The sequence below is a fragment of the Dreissena polymorpha genome, chromosome 16 (genome assembly GCF_020536995.1).
Source record: "Dreissena polymorpha isolate Duluth1 chromosome 16, UMN_Dpol_1.0, whole genome shotgun sequence".
NCBI lineage: Eukaryota > Metazoa > Mollusca > Bivalvia > Myida > Dreissenidae > Dreissena > Dreissena polymorpha.
The window spans coordinates 35632498-35649637 of record NC_068370.1 but is presented as its reverse complement, the minus strand read 5'-3'; the positions used below and the strand labels follow the sequence as shown (position 1 = coordinate 35649637).

At 34.1% G+C, this 17140-nt stretch overlaps 1 protein-coding gene across 1 annotated transcript in view; it reads left to right on the top strand.

Annotated features, from left to right (window-relative positions):
- LOC127861760 (laminin subunit alpha-1-like) overlaps positions 1–17140 on the top strand; it is a 163012-nt gene that overhangs the window by 13661 nt on the left and 132211 nt on the right. Inside the window, exons 2-3 of the mRNA XM_052400440.1 lie at positions 11223–11513; positions 12752–12772. Of these exons, the coding sequence (XP_052256400.1) occupies positions 11223–11513; positions 12752–12772 (312 nt within the window). The remainder of the gene's footprint in view (positions 1–11222; positions 11514–12751; positions 12773–17140) is intronic.

The following is a 17140-nucleotide window of genomic DNA, read 5'->3' as shown; positions in this document are numbered from 1 at the left end:
AACCAAAGTTTCAATTTTAAACAAATTTACAAACAAAGCCAAATACTGTCAACAGATTAAATACATATTTTGATGAAAGAAAAAGCAAATTTTAACATACCTCTGGTAATAATAATTCTTTCCTCATAGTCTTCTGCGCCCCATTTCATGGAAATTTTGATTTTCGCTTGAAAACTTTGAATGTCAAGTCTCTGAGATTTTGTCGCACACTTACAAGAGTACTATCCTTTTCAAAGTAGACTAAACCACCTTTTTAAAGTAGACTAAACCAAACATCTTTAAAACCATATATATTACAACACTTTAATAATGTTATGTCTTAATTTCTTAATTGTTCCTATTTATAATGGTATTTTTATTTTTTGTCACAAAATTTGTTATGTTAAAGCACTGGCATTCAAATGAATATTTTCATAAAACGAGAGCCAAGTAAAGTAAATGTGCTGAAATAGGAGTAAATTTATCACACCTGAGGCTGGTGTTTGGGTAAACTTGGGTAATTGGATCTCTCTCTATCTTGGATATCAGTGAAAATGTCACTGCTGACAAACAGCAGACAAAATGTCCAAGCAATTTTCAGTATTTTGGGACAATTTATCCAGCAATAAGCAAAGAATAAAAACTTTGTAAAAAAATTAAACCTTATTTCACTCCATTGTAGATTTTTCTTGAAGCCTGTTGGATTAAATTGTAACTTTCTATGTTCCTTATGGTACGAACAATAGGTACTGCTGTTTGTTTTTTTTGCTAATAATATGCTGTATTTTTTGGTCATTTTAACTATTGTATGAATTGAACATAACTGTTAGTTTTCGGTGAATAGAGAAATGTTTCCTGCAATAAACAATAAGAAACTGAACTCAGAAGTCTGTTTCTTAAATTTTACAAGTCCCATTTTGAAATGTTGAATCTAAATTTTTTCTAAGTCCAACATTCTGCCTCATTTTTCTACCAAGTACAGAAATTCTGCCTGGCTAAAATGCAAAGTGCTAAAAATCTGTCTTGTAAAAATTATAAGTGTTAAAATTCTGTCTTGTGTAATAATCTTTACAAATAAAATTCTGCTTCATTGTAATTCTGCTTAGAAAATCTGTACAGATTGCAAGGTATATTCTGTGTCTGTGTCCTCTTTGTACAGAAAAAATGAATTCTGTCTTGATTCTGGGCAGATTTTGTACAGACTCTATACAGAATCTGCATAGAATTTTCGTACAGGCTGGATTAGATCTTTTGTATGAATGAACTTTTCAGCAGGTAGAAAATTAAAGATAATATTTGTAGGCCATGCTCTATTGATTTACTGGGTTACACTGACATTTCACACCACCACCAAACATCACTTTGTAAAGATATGGATGCAATAAAAATAATGTATAAAGCCTCGACTTAAATCACTGATCATTCTGTTCAATATGTGGCCTCCCTATTTTGAACAATGTATATCTCCTATGTTGAGGCGAGTACGGTTGAGGTGAACTATCCCCACAATTTATTTAGTATTTTTTTACCCTTAAGAGATATTATTATATTTTCTGCCAGTCAGTATGGCCTTTTTTGTTTCAGCTTTTTTACTCCTTTAGTTTTCGTATTGAATGTCACAAAACATTCTGGAAATGTTAATAAGCAAAAAGCGGAGGCCTAGTTTATTACACTACGCGACCCCTGATTGTTGCCTTATTTGCGGAGTCAAGGCGGACAGTTTGCTTTTTGAGTGGAAAATCACCGCGATTTCATGTGATTCGTCACTCCGTTGTCACGCGAGAGCAAGATAATCTTCGCGCTGATAACCCTTAATTTTGCGGTGATTCACCGCGTTTCGCCGTGATCGCAGTGGATATTGGTGACATCGATGATTCGCCAATTCATGCATATAAACCGAATCGTATCGATACATAACGCTTTTCTAATGTTCACAATTATCAAATAATCCAACATAATTACAACATCTTTTACGAAAAAATAATCTTAAACATTTATGTCGGTAAATATGTTTGAGAATTTCATTAACACAACCCACGGAGCGTATATTGACTCATCTAGAGTCTGTGCACAGCCATATGTCTACGCCATTTTTCAGAAGTGTAAAGAGTACAGTGCATAATGTGGGACACAGCTTTCATTGGACGAGCGAATTAAAATTTAGATTGAATGCAATACGATCTTACAAAAAAAACGTTTTATTGCGTCATAGGCCTTCATGTAAAAAAACGTTTTTCCTGGAAATTGTGCTATTAATGCATAATGTTATCAAAACAGTTTTTCGACACGTAAAGCGTTGTAACAAATAAATACTCAATTCAAAACTAATATACCATAAGTATAAATGTTCCATTAAATTCCCAAATGAGAATAATAATTTATAATCCGAAACACACTTCCGATGTTTTAATGTAAACACGACGTTTACAAATGCTTCCAATATATAGTCATCATGTATATTTCCCGACAAAAGAGCGCGAAAATTATGCGGCAATGTACAAGGTCAAGGTATGCAAGCGTGCAAGTTTTGATTTTTTATACAAACTGTGTGGCGCAGAGAACATTGAATTCTGATAATTTCGGTTAAATGTTTCTTTGGTATTTTTAAAACAATTATATCGCCAACAATTAGATATTTCTTTTAAAGTCATTTCAAATCAAACACGCCGTATCCGTATCGTTACTGATAGAAGTAAAACATAATACCTTGACTTGTATACTATAGTTTTTTTAGTTGTGAGAGACCATCTGAGTAAGCGCCGAAAAATATATGCAAACTGTTATTTTTTGTCAATGCCCTTTGATCCATTCTCGCACTTAATTGGCAGCGCCATCCTTTTTTTTCTGTGATTGTCACATGTTTTCACAGTTGTACACGTACAAAGAGTGCCAATTAGACACTAGAACAAACACTATCACCCGCTGGACAGTACACAATAAATAATCAAATGTTGAGTTTTTTTGTTTAGGGCGTGAAAACCCAGAGAAATGCATGCAAATTATACATCATCAAATTTATTGAACTCTGCGAACGCTAAGTGCTACATTATATACTCGTGTTTTTTTTTCAGTAAAACAAACAATGTTTAATGGCTTTAATATATAGGCAATGATGTAATAACAACATATTATATAACACAATGTCATAATAACATATACTTAAAAATAGAACAGTAATGTATTTCAGGCATATCAAGCATTGTGAATGTATGTACAACGCTCGGAAAGTAACACGAGTTATCCGCATTGGAGCCTGAAACAGAAAATAAATAAATATCGCATAATTTAGTCCAAATAATTAGACGTAATCTACCGATTACATTTAACCTTTAAATGACAGTGTCACATAAACAATTTTCCGTGTCTTATAAAGGCGCAAATATTTTGCTAAACACTGTTAACAAAAGGGCTACACGTTATAATTCTTAATGAAATGCAAAAATAAGTCTTAACATAATTAATAACGTCAATAAACACACATGGTAAGATCAAAGTTCAAATGGAAAACTTATATCATATTCCTCGTAAATTACCAAATTATTAGTTTCTTCTAAATCAAATGCCATGTAAAGAGAAATAAGGTATTTATAACCAACCAATGACGAAACACTATATATATATGCAACTTTCAATTTACATGTATATGGCAACAATATGGAATTTGAAGAGTGGTAGTGTATTCGGGCCTGGAATATAATTTCTTGTATTTTTTAATAAACATTCTTCTAATGCAATTAATTAAATAATGTTTACATGTTATGTTCAATATTTATTGCATGATCATTCTGCGCTGTTATATTAATTTGCAGCCATTAAAGCTTCCGACATTGCTTCATCAAGTTCATGTCGGAACGGGAGTATTTTAGCTAATACGCCAATTGTATACAACAACAACAAAAGCTTAATTATTGCAATTTATGATGTAAGTGTATACATATATGTTACATGTACATGTTAGTGTAACCCTCAAAGTAAATCGCTTAAAAGTGTAACCAGCAAAATCTCACCGGTCACCATGTCCTTGTGGATGTTTATCAAGCAGTTCTTAATGCAGAAATTAAATGTCATAAATTGATGGACTTTTAAATTATATAACATTGCACAAACATGTAAATTATCTGAAGACCACTTGCCACATGTTACACCAGATTCCCAACTTTAAAGGTCGATTTCACATATAGAGATTAAAGGTCAAACTTGGGCCATAAAACAGCATCACAATTCCAGTCTTGGCCATGATTGAGCAATATATTGATGGATATTAAAATAATATGGTACAAAGTTTCATTAGGTTTGTAATATTCCTTTTCTTGCCTTAAAGCTCAAGGTCATACTTAAAGGTCAAAGGTCAAAATTGGCTTTAAATTAGCTTGTGCATACTGTAAAAATATTTTATTTTGTAATTTTAATATAACACACACCAAATGACCACCTTGAAGAGACAGCGTATGGATTTTCTTTTTTCGCTCTTTATGACCGGTCTTTGTCTGTCGTATGTCCGTCCGTTCGTTAACATTTTCTCGTAAACACTCTAGAGGCCACATTTCTTGTCCCATCTTCATGAAACTTGGTCAGAAGCTTTGTCCCAATGAAATCTCGGCCGAGTTCGAAACTGGGTTATGCCTGGTCAAAAACTAGGTCACTAGGTCAAAAAAAAGAAAAACCTTGTAAACACTGTAGAAGTCACATTTCATGTCTAATCTTCATGTAACTTTGTCAAAATGTTTGTCTTAATGATATCTTGGTTGAGTTAAAAAGTGGTTCCGATCGGTTGAAAAACATGGCCGCGGGGCAGTTTTCCTTATTTGGCTATAGAGAAACCTTGTAAAAACTCTAGAAGTCACAATATTTGCCCAATAATCATGAAAGTTGGTCAAAACATTGGTTCAATTGATGTCTCGGACGAGTTAGAAAATGATCGAGATCGGTAAAAAAACATGGCCGCCAGTGGGCGGGGCATTTTTCTCTTTATGTATAAGTGGCAGTTTTCCCTATTTGGCTATAGAGAAACCTTGTAAACACTCTAAAAGTCACAATTTTGGGCCAATAATCATGAAAGTTGGTCAAAGCATTGGTTTTATTGATATCTCGGACGAGTTTGAAAATGGTCGGGATTGGTGAAAAAACATGGCCGCCAGCAGGGCTTAACACTAAGGCACGTCCGAACAACATTCACTGCCTGTACCTAGGTCCGGGCTAGCCAATGTCCCAGTAACATGCCGGACCGGTCGTGTGTATTTTGGGCGGGATTATGTGTTCTATATCAATAAACTGCGTTTTAAATAAGCTTTTGAAAGATGCAGTATGATCAGATGACAATTAAATCCCAGAGTGAAGTCGGAGACTACAAACAGATCGTTATTCGAAATAGATTTGGAACCCCCTGATTGCAATCAAAAAGAGGCCGACAATTCAGAAAATCCCGGGCAGTTTTCCTGGTCAAACACGTCAGTGCCTATTTTTAAAAGGAATTCCGCTAGATACGGTTTTGATTGGTTTCCTCGAAGTGAAGTGTTTTCTCGATAAAAATACGTTTTAAACCAAAAGCCGGGATCGCCCAGGATTGTCCGGGATTGATGAAGGTATAAAACTCGACATTAACACAAAGTTAATAAAAAATTATTATTTATTTATCAATTTTAAATAATTTTAATTTGTTTGATCGATTAGAAGTGTTTTGACAATCTTTTTCAAGCAAATCAATTAGCAAAACAAATATAAATGGTCGATCCAGGCTTTTAGTAGAGAGTTAACCTTGTACAATTGTTACGACTACCGTAACAGGTTATTTGTTATTTTGCGACACCTAAGATTCACTTACCGTTTGTTGTCAGACGGCAACCGCGGTAATCTATGTAAAAAGGTTTTAACGTTCATGTCGTTGTTTAAGTAAGCTTTACGGGTGGGGATGGGGGTTCCTCAAGGATAAGAAAAGAAAACGGAAGGAGGAAAGTAAGAGAAAGTATGAGGGAAAAAAAACAAGGAAATTTCTCCCGAAATGGCGTGAAGATTACAAATAGATGTAGATGAATATTGAATTCATTAGCATTGGTAAGGCAAGCTAATAAGAATGATTGAATCATAATTGCCCATCTCCACGCACAAGAAAATACAAGTTGAATGATAAATATAAAGGTTTTGATAATACTTTGGTCGGGGCACATGAAAGATTGGTCAGGGCTAGTAGGTTCTGCATTTACTAGCCCGAATGGGCTAGTTGAAAAAAAAGTTAGTGTTAAGCCCTGGCCAGTGGGCGGGGCATTTTTCTGTATATGTATATAATGAAAACATGTCAACACAGTAGAAGTCACATTTTTGGCCCAATTTTCATGAAATTTGCTCAGAACATTTGTTTCCTTGATACGAGAGTTGAGTTCAAAAATGGCTCCGTTCAGTTGAATAACATGGCTGCTGGGAGTGGGGCAGTTTTCTCATTATGCCCCCCGCCCCCCCTTTCGAAGAAGAGGGGGTATATTGTTTTGCTCATGTCGGTCCGTCCATCCACCAGATGGTTTCCAGCTGATAACTCAAGAGCCCTTATGCCAAGGAGCATGAAACTTCATAGATACATTGATCATGACTCGCAGATAACCCCTAATGATTTTCAGGTCACTAGGTCAAAGGTCAAGGTCACGATGACCCAAAATAGTAAAATGGTTTCCGGATGATAGCTCAAGAACACTTAGGCCTAAGATCATGAAACTTCATAGGTACATTGATCATGACTCGTAGATGACCCCTATTGATTTTCAGGTCACTAGGTCAAAGGTCAAGGTCACGGTTACCCGAAATAGTAAAATGGTTTCCAGATGATAACTCAAGAACGCTTATGCCTAGGATCATGAAACTTCATAGGTACATTGATCATGACTCAAAGATGACCCCTATTGATTTTCAGGTCTTTAGGTCAAAGGTCAAGGTCACGGTGACCTGAAATAGTAAAATGGTTTTTGGATGATTACTCAAGAATGCTTATGCCTAGGTTCATGAAATTTCATAGGTAAATTGATCATGACTCTCAGATAACCCCTATTGATTATCAGGTCACTAGGTCAAAGGTCAAGGTCACAGTGCCAAAAAACGTATTCACACAATGGCTGTCAAGGTCACAGTGACTCAACTTAAAAAAATGGTTTCCGGATTATAACTCAAGAATGCTAAATAAGCCTAGGATCATGAAACTTCAAAGGTACATTGATCATGACTCGCAGATGAAATAATGTTTGTCTGGACAATATCTAGGTCAAGTTTGACATTTGGTAAAGATTAAATGAACGGACTCCTCTCAGGTGAGCGAACTAGGGCCATCTTGGCCCTTTTGTCTTTAATAAACATCCCTTAGCTTAGCTGGAATTTCCTTCAAAAACTTGACTTTTAAACGATTAAGCGCCAGGTCATCTAATACTTATTTTAATTATATTGCAAACAAATTAATGGACACCATTAGGTGACTCTTGTTATCATCCTTTGTTTATACAAGATTTATTTATATTTTTTCCAATAAAGCTTCTATTGAAGCATAACTGTTAATTTTTTGGTATCCTTTTGTTTGTTAACTTTAAAAGCAGAATGTGGAGACATCCGTGCCCTATGTCTTCTCAAGTAAGAGGTTTGAGCATCAATTCTTTAGTAAATATTGTTTGGTTACTAAAATCTAAAACCTCTTATATTCAAAGTTTCTATCATTATTTTCTACATGTAAATTAAAAGTGTTTAGGGTTGCAGTTTAATAGTATGAGGTTTACTTACTTCATAAATCTCTTGGCTTGATGGTTATAAAATGCAAATTCATCTGTCATACATCTTATCAAGTTTATTTATAAAGGCTGTTTATGAATTTAGATTGAACCGAAATTCTACTGACCTATATCTCAACTAGATATTGCTTCACCATGAAATTTTTTTACTCTGGCTTGCCATCATTATTTGTCATGCGTTCGCTTTTATAACTTTCATAGATGTTCTAACAATATAATTTTTAATTTGCGTTGAGAATATTTTTGCATTCGTTTTTTCTGTGAAGCATCACATTTTTAATTAGTTAAGATGATGAAGTGTCAATGCGTGTTAGTTACATGTGAGAGCGGGTGATAATTTTATAACGAGACACATTTTTACGGATTTCAAAAGTATATTGTGGACCATAATGGTTTTATATTTCAAGATATATGTAACACGAGATAACTTTTTATGGTTTTCGGTCATTTGAGTCACTTTATACTAACCGCAGCTTGAGGCTGTGGGGTGAAATTAAAGACATATGACAACTGTCTTTGCTGTCCAAATTCCCCATCTTGCATTTTTCTAAATAATAAATGGACCTGTCAGTGGTTTCTAATGTATGTGTGAAAGTTGTTCTTTAAAATTTTATATCTTATAGTTTATATGCTTGTAAAACATGGTGTAAAAATGGTGCCATGTCATCAGGCCTTTGTGAGATTTCTGATTGACCTTCGAAAAAATTAATGCCTTTGATTTTAGCCTTTGGTTTCTATTTTGTTTCAGAAAAAAATTCCTGTTGCAATCCTTGATTTTCAAACTATTGAATATCTTACACCTGAACCTTCCCTCTTTGAACTTCAAAAATGTTAGGCAACTCCTTGCAATTTCATTTATGTTTAAACAAAATATAATTTTTAATAGTTTCTCAAGAATGGGACTTTATCACTTCTGAAACAAAAAACACTAAAGATTAACAAAAGGTTTATCTAACTTAAGAAATCATGGCTTTCTATGTAAGAAAAACAAATAACATATGCATTGTGTTATTTGTTAAGAAAGTATCAGCAGTTATCCTGAAAGTCATTATAAATATCATATTGTAATTAAAATATTCCATCATTTGAGTGACTTCCTCTCAGAAACTGACAAACAAAGTGCATTTCCTTGTAATCATCAATTTAATAAGAATTCAAAACTCTGCATCATTAGCAGCTGGGCACCTCATTTAATTAGGCCCAGCTATCACCAAATAGCCTGTTAGCGATCATGGCTCAGATTATGAGATTATGTTTGATACAGTTATAGCAGTTTTATGGCCTGCTAAAGGTGGAAAGCTGCACTGAAATAATGTGTTATTAATAGGAGACATCCAGACCTATGAAAGACAGTTTGCAGCTAAGAGATAAGTCTTGAAAGTTTCAGAGAAATTTGCCATATGGTAGTCGGGAACTTGCCAAGCAAGATACCAGAAACACCCCTGAGTTCCTCATTTGAGCTGTCAAATGAGTTAATTGTTGCACATTCAAAAACAACAATGACTGAAACAATAGGTTTGTGCAGGTTTCAGACTGTTGTCAATCAATTTTGATTTAAATTGAAAGTCCAAATTTAAATCCATGTGCATCTAGCAAAACAGTAAGCATTGAACTAGATTCAAATAACAAGACAAAAATACGCTTTTCTTTTGATGATTAGCCAGAAATTTTAACAACGATCTGCTGAAGATGAAAGTGGAACCATATTCCAACTTACATAACAGAAAGCAGTAGAACAAAAGGTGCACACATTCAATCTGATTGATTCAATGTTTTCACCAGATCTTGAACTCAATGTTTGTTTAATTGGCACACATAACTAGATTTTGGATATGTAAGAACATTAGCTTCTTTTTTAAACTGCAGAAGATCTTAATATGTTGACCTATCAAAGTAAATAAAAGCCCATTTGTGCCATATTGAAAACTTTATAATGTTTAAACTGGCCTCTTATTTATTGGCATATTGCATTAAAGCAAAGGTAATTTCGGCCTTATCATTGATTTATTTAAACCGAAGATAGTAAGTAAACAAACTTAAAATGTGAAAGGTTAACTTTCATTCTAGTTAATAACTGCATGAATGAAATGTGAGCACACTTTTCAGCATATCAGCATTTTAAAGCAAAACTGTTTTTAGTGTATGCACAAAATGTATTGCAAATTGCCTGTTAAACAGCAAACCAACTGTTTCAATTGTGTTTCGATTGCAAATATTACAGTCAGCACTGCAATTACTTCTTTCAGCAACAGGTAATTTATTGATACTGTACAACACAGAACACAATATAACCTAATAAAAAGTAGCATAAGTTACAGATCAAAATAAGAAATTGTAATTGTGATTTTTTTGCCAATTTTGTTACAATTGTGATTAGACACCTGATCAGAGTTTTTTTTATAATTTTTATGACACTAATTATACTAGAGGAGAAACCAGATGTTCAATGTCCCTTCATTTCGGTTTGTATATTATCTGAACTTGATGTTTTAACCCATATATGCCTATAGCGTCTAGAAAAAAGGCCTTGGCAAACAGCATAAACCATGATGCGGCGTCTCATCAGGGTCTGCGCTGTTTGCTTAAATGAATTTCTGTAAGAAAAATTCTAAATATAGAAATAAATATACTAGACATCCCTTATTTTGGAAATAAATTGATCGAATTTAAAAGAAAGGGAGAGTCCTGGCATAAATGGGTTAAAGTGTTGAATCATATACTGCATTTGGGCAGATCAACTTACATTTAAAATTAAATCTTTTATTCTTTTATGTGAAAACAAGTGCATATAATGTATCCATATGACTGCATCATTATTTTGCCGCCTATAAGCTTGGGGGGGGGGGGGGAAAGGTCTGCCTATGTCGTATTTAAGATTAAAGTCTGTAGTAATCCTTCTTATTTTATTGATAGTCCAACGCTGCCATCTCATCTTACATCTTCCTTTAGACATGATTGAAGGATAAAAAAAAAATTGAACAAATGATAACCTTTATGAGACAGTGTGTCACTCGGGATAATTCATTGCAAATCCACATGGCTTCCTTCTAGGTATTCATAATTGAATGTCAAGATTCAAATACAGCATTTACATTCTATGTCGAAGCAGTTTGTACGTTTATAAATCTGCTTAAATTTGTGATAGCTCTAGTTGTCTAATTAAATATGTTTGTAATAATTTAAGCCATGCATTATTATCTTAATATTTTCATGTAGGAATGTTCACTGATACTTTCAGTTTAATAATTCTTTAATAGTTTTGAAATGTGATTATCACTTGATTTAATGTAATTATTACACAATTCAATTCCATGTCCAGAATATATTGCATAAACATTAAACAATGTCAAAGTACAATAAATAATATTGACATGGCGAAGTACATAGTCAACAGAGCCTACAACAAGAAGGTATCATAGAAGAAAAAATTACCATAATTGTGAAAATTTTATATATTTATACAAAGAAAATTATCTTTATTTCAAGGACTGGATATCAATGAAGGAGAAACATTAACTCTCACATGCCCGAGACCATCCCAGACCCTGCCTGTAGTATGGTTGGGTCCCCCGAACTTCAGCCGCTACTCACGAGGGCTACAAATCGACATAGACCTGCCGGCCGAGCTGGGCGACCGTCTCTTGGTTACCGGTGACCATGGTAACGGCTACTACAACCTCCAGGTTGGCAACATCCGTAAAGCAGACAGTGGAGACTACATGTGTAAAATTGGTTCCAGAGAGATTCGATCAGTAAACGTTCAAGTAAAAACACAAGGTAAGCTGTGATTTTTATTTTAATGTTCTTTAAAATTACTTTTTAAGCAAATTCCATTTTATTTTAAGGTGAGGCAGTTTATGATGATGCTATCATTGAGTGCAATCTGCTTAGTCTGGAACCTGTGGAATCTCTTCAAGTCATAATCAATAGAGGCATATTCCAATCTATTTATGATGGAAGACACTTATTGCAATCAAAACTGCTGCGCTCCTCAAGAGCAAAGCATGCTGCTGGTTGGAAATTGGTCAGAGTAGCTCTGTAACTTATTAACGATTAAATTTAGGCTCCTGCTTCATTCTAGCTTGATACATGCAGCTATTTGAGCTGAATATTTGGTAAGACTGGTTAATTTGACCGATAAGTTTGGTGGTTGCTCTGCATTACTGAATGGTCATACATTATTTCCTTGTAATCTAAACTTTAATGGAATGATTTGCGCGATATTTATATATAAAGTTATAGTTTGTGTTTATGATACATGTACTTGTTTTATGTTCTAATTTATGTTTATATTAATAATGTTGCACCAGTATTTGTTCAGACCTTAGATGCATACAAAAAACATAATGTTTAAATACTCTTTCATATACATGTAACTCCTGAACGAAATCATCCTCTTGTCTAAAATGTAACTTTTCATTGTTTTGTTTGTGTTTGTTTAGTACATCTGGTACTATATTAATGTCGTTATCCTTCTCTTACTTGAACTAAAGGATATGGTATGAATGTAGAGCTAATACTACATGTATTATTCAGTATTATGCTTCCGAGCTTTTATCCGTATATGAAGGTCAAATCATACACTGCACCTCCCATAAAAATATAGTGTACGTTTTATGTGGGTGTATATGAATGAAATTGTTCAGATTTATATATTTCTTAGTACAACATCATCCTACATGTGATTCCAAACAAATATGGATGTTCACATACATTGTATTATGAAGGTTTAAAGATATTTTAAAGATTAGTATTGAGCAGACTTCGTACCATTGACCCATGTTTAGTATTCGCCAATAAATGCAATGAACATACATGTAAATTCAGTGAAGTATTAAACTTCCATGGTATTTGTTTAATAGGATAACTATTGAATGATGTGTATTATTATTATATGTTCAACATAACTTAATCTCTGAATGACTAAATATGGAGTTGCAGTGTGAAGTTTAGTTTACATTATCAAAGTAGTTTTGTAGTAATGCATATTGAACATTATTTTGCCAACATTTTAGATGAATTAGTGGTATTTCTTGGTAAGCTTGAGCAAGTTCTGTAAATAAAACAATGTTATCATTAATTGTTAATTGTTAACAGCTATTAACTTATTGTTGATTTGCTTCAATTTTAATATTATTAGTTATATATTTCTTGCAAATTTTGATGCTTACCTGCATGCTCTTATTTAACTTTTTATAACAATTGTTGGGAAAAACAAGAACATTTTTTGCAGCATATTATCACGGTGCCTATACCACGTGACTTTTTAAGATCTAAGTTGGGAGAATTAAGTGCAACTGCGCGTTTGCAATATGAAGTCCCCACACTGATCCGACATTTTTCTAAGCGCTCAAATGTGCAGTTGCACATAACTGAAAAAATACTTATTTGTTTAAAACGATCATGATACCTAAAGAAAACTCTTTTGAAGGCTCTCCACTTTATCCCATTAAAAATGGTGAAATATTTAAAAAGAGATCCTTAAAAATTTTAAATGGGTCGCGCTTTATTCTCCCAACACAGATATGGAAAAGTCACGTGGTAATTAGGCAACGTGTAATGCATAATGCTGCAGTTAATAGAGTACATAGCTTTTTAAAGTTATAAATGCAACAAACGAACTGGTCCTTTAAATTACAATTGCCAATTTCTACATTTCCTAGCCACCAATTTCTATATTCTTAATCATAGTGTCCAATGATAAATTGCTGAAATAATGAGTGTCCTGTGTCAAGTGGAAATGAGAAATTCCCCATCACACCCCCATCTGATTGAAAGCATATGGTGGTCCCATTAATTAACTTCTTGATTCACCTATGGGGACACTGAGGTCACCATAGATACCAAGGAAGGTGATGGAGGGTATCTATTCAGGGACATGTGATACTGAGGAAGGAAGATTAACTTCTGCCTTTGGTTTATATTATAAATAATGAACAGGTAATAATATCTCTTAATGAAAATGGAGATGTGTATCATGTTTGGGAGTTCATTTTAGGTGAAACTCTACTATGTGTTTGGCTGTTCCAGTATAATCGTCACTGAAAAAATGGAATGAAATTCAATGGCTTTCTTCATATGTTCATCCAATTCTTGTTATATGTTATCTTAATTTTCTGATGTCCTTGCAGCATAATGTTTCTTCTTTATCAAGGGGATTGGTTGGTTAAGTATGAATGTGTAGAACCTTTGTGTTTTTTCCTCAAAGAACTCCTCTAGGAACAACCAGAAGACTTGTTCCACAACATTTTGTATTCACATGTAAATAAAGTTTAACAACTGAATTGTAATGATTTTTAGCTCATCTATTTTTTTTTTTTAATTATGAGCTATTGTCATCTACTTGGCGTTGGCGTCCGGTTAAGTTTTGCGTTTAGGTCCACTTTTCTCAGAAAGTATCAATGCTATTGCATTCAAACTTGGTACACTTACTTACTATCATGAGGGGACTGGGCAGGCAAAGTTAGATAACTCTGGCTGGCATTTTAACTGAATTATGTGCCCTTTTTATACTTAGAAAATTGAAAATTTGGTTATGTTTTGTGTTTAGGTCCACTTTATTCCTACAGTATTAAAGCTATTGCTTTCATACTTGCAACACTTATTAACTATCGTAAGGGGACTGTGCAGGCAAAGTTATGTAACTCTGACTGGCATTTGGACGGAATTATGGGCCCTTTATACTTAGAAAATTGAAAGTTTGGTTAAGTTTTGTGTTTTGGTCCACTTTACCCCTAAAGTATTATAGATATTGCTTTCATACTTGGAACACTCGCAAACTATCATAAGGGTACAGTAAAAGGACAAGTTGCATAACTCTGGATGTCATTTTTACGGAATTATGGCCCTTTTTTGACTTAGTAACTTTGAATATATGGTTAAATTTTGTGTTTCGATCCACTTTACTTCTTAAGTATCAAGGCTATTGCTTTCAAACTTCAAATACTTTCATGCTATCATAAGGTTACTGTACCTGGCTAGTTGAATTTTACCTTGACCTTTGAATGACCTTGACTGTCAAGGTCAAATTATTAAATTTTGCTAAAATTGCCATAACTTCTTTATTTATGATTAGATTTGATTGATACTTTGACAAAACTACTCTTACCTGACATACCATAATAGACTCCACCCAAACCATCGCCCATGCCCCCCCCCCCCCCCCCCCCCCCCCCCCGAATACCCCCCCCCCCATTTTTTTTTTTTTTTTTTTTTAAGATCATCTCACAAATGACCACCACACCCTCACACTATACCACCCCCCCCCCCACCCCACCCCCTCCCTTAATTTTTTTTTTAAACGGTTAAAAAACAAAACTATTTATTTTGATTATTTTATGTTTGAAATACCGTCCAACCTTCGCACCCAAGAAACCCCCCCCCCCCTCCCCCCACCCGAATCCCCCCGCCCCCTAAATTTTTTTTTTTTTTTTTTTTTTAAGATCATCTCACAAATTACCACCACACCCTCACACTATACCCCCCCCACCTCCCCCCCCCCCCCCCCAATTTATTTTTTTGAAACGGTTAAAAAACACAAATATTTATTTTTATTATTTTATGTTTGAAATACCGTCCAACCATCGCACCCAAGAATCCCCACCTCCACCCCCCCCCACCCCCACCCCGATTTTTTTTTTCCTTTTTTTTGCATTTTTGGAAGATAATGTAATAAATGTCCACATCCCCACACAATGCACCCCTCTTCACTCCACCCCTCCCTCCTTTGTGATTGAAAATGAGAGTCCCTTCACCTTTAAAAAGAAAATAGATGAGCGGTCTGCACCCGCAAGGCGGTGCTCTTGTTATTAATACATTTAAGTTATCCACATTTTGCACCTTGTTAATGCACATTTTTATATCTCTTAAAAATATGTTTGCTAAAGTATTCTATATTACTCATATACACATTTATTTATATATAAATATAGAATAGTGGAGATGAAGATAAAATATCATTAAAGCATTTACATTATAGAAACAACAGCTTAAAAACTTCCATTACATGCTTGTTTGTAAATGTTGCCTGTTTCAGTCCTGTTGCTCATGTAGTATTGTAAAAAAAAGTTATAGAATTTTGCATGTTGCTTTAATTGTTGGTGAGGTTTATTTAAAAGTTGTAAATGTTTTCATATTGCCATGTAGTCATGCATTCAGGAAATGAAGTAAAATTATGATGATTGTGTCAAAGGGCATGAAATTTAACATTTTCTTGGCTGCTATGAAGTCCTCTAAGCATTCTATAGCTTGCACAATTTCTACATTATATTCAGCTGTAACTGTTTTTTACAATCAAAACATGGGTAATCTGTCACGGAAATAATTAAACATCCCAAATAGGTGTAGACAACACTTGAGTATTAAATCAGTGCAAAAGTAAAGGGTGCAATATATGGCTGTATGAATACAAACACTTTACATGGCTGTAATATTATTGATGTGCAGCGTTTTTCCTCACAACTTTGGGAATGGTACCGGTACCTGCCAAATTGGGGAAATTAGTGGTGTTTTCATCCAAATTGGGAAATTTATTGATTATGCTGAAAACTTTACAAAACATGTTGAAATAATAAGTTGCATATCAACATCAAAGTGGTGAATGATTGCCTGCGAAATCATGTTTCTATCACCTCTAAACAACAAGTTTATTAAATCAAATGCTCTTTTAACTGAAGCTGTGCTCTTTCAACTGTCTAAATCGGGACTCATGTTCCAAAGGATAACCTGCCTCTGCACGAACTAGGTTTGCGTCAGTAGCCTCGACAGTTGGTGAAACTTTGCTATAATTATATAACATCTGACAACTATGCTCTGGATTAAAAATTTGATGCATAATCCCCATTTTTTAAAGTCAGAATTGTAGAAGGAAAAACTAACTAGCGTAGAGACAGTGTTGAAATCTTTTCATTTAGGTTAAAACTTTCGTTGTTCATTTTAACTAAATTGTGTTGCGAATGATTTTGAAAGACATTTCCTCGAAATTAATTTCAAATCAAACATGCTGAATCTTTATCGCTATGGTCTTTTAAATGATTCATTACTGAAGTAGTAATTACTCTGTAGACAGTACTGAGTAAACAAAATCTGGACAAAACTGGATTAAGTGTTCAGCGATTTTATCTGATTTTGGGGAAAGGGCCTGGCCTTTTTTGAGAGGAAAAAAATCGCGCAAAACGCTGGATTTTGGGGAAAATAAGGAAAGTCTTTAATAATCAATTTAAGGCCAAACATTTTTTTTTAAATGATTTTCTGGATTTTTTAGCTCACCTGATGGTGAGCTTTTGTGACCAGTCTGTAGTATGTCCGTCCGTCCGTCTGTTAACATTTGCTCTTAAACACTCTAGAGGCCACATTTCTTATCCCATCTTCATGAAACTTGGTCAGAAGCTTTGTCTTAATAAAAT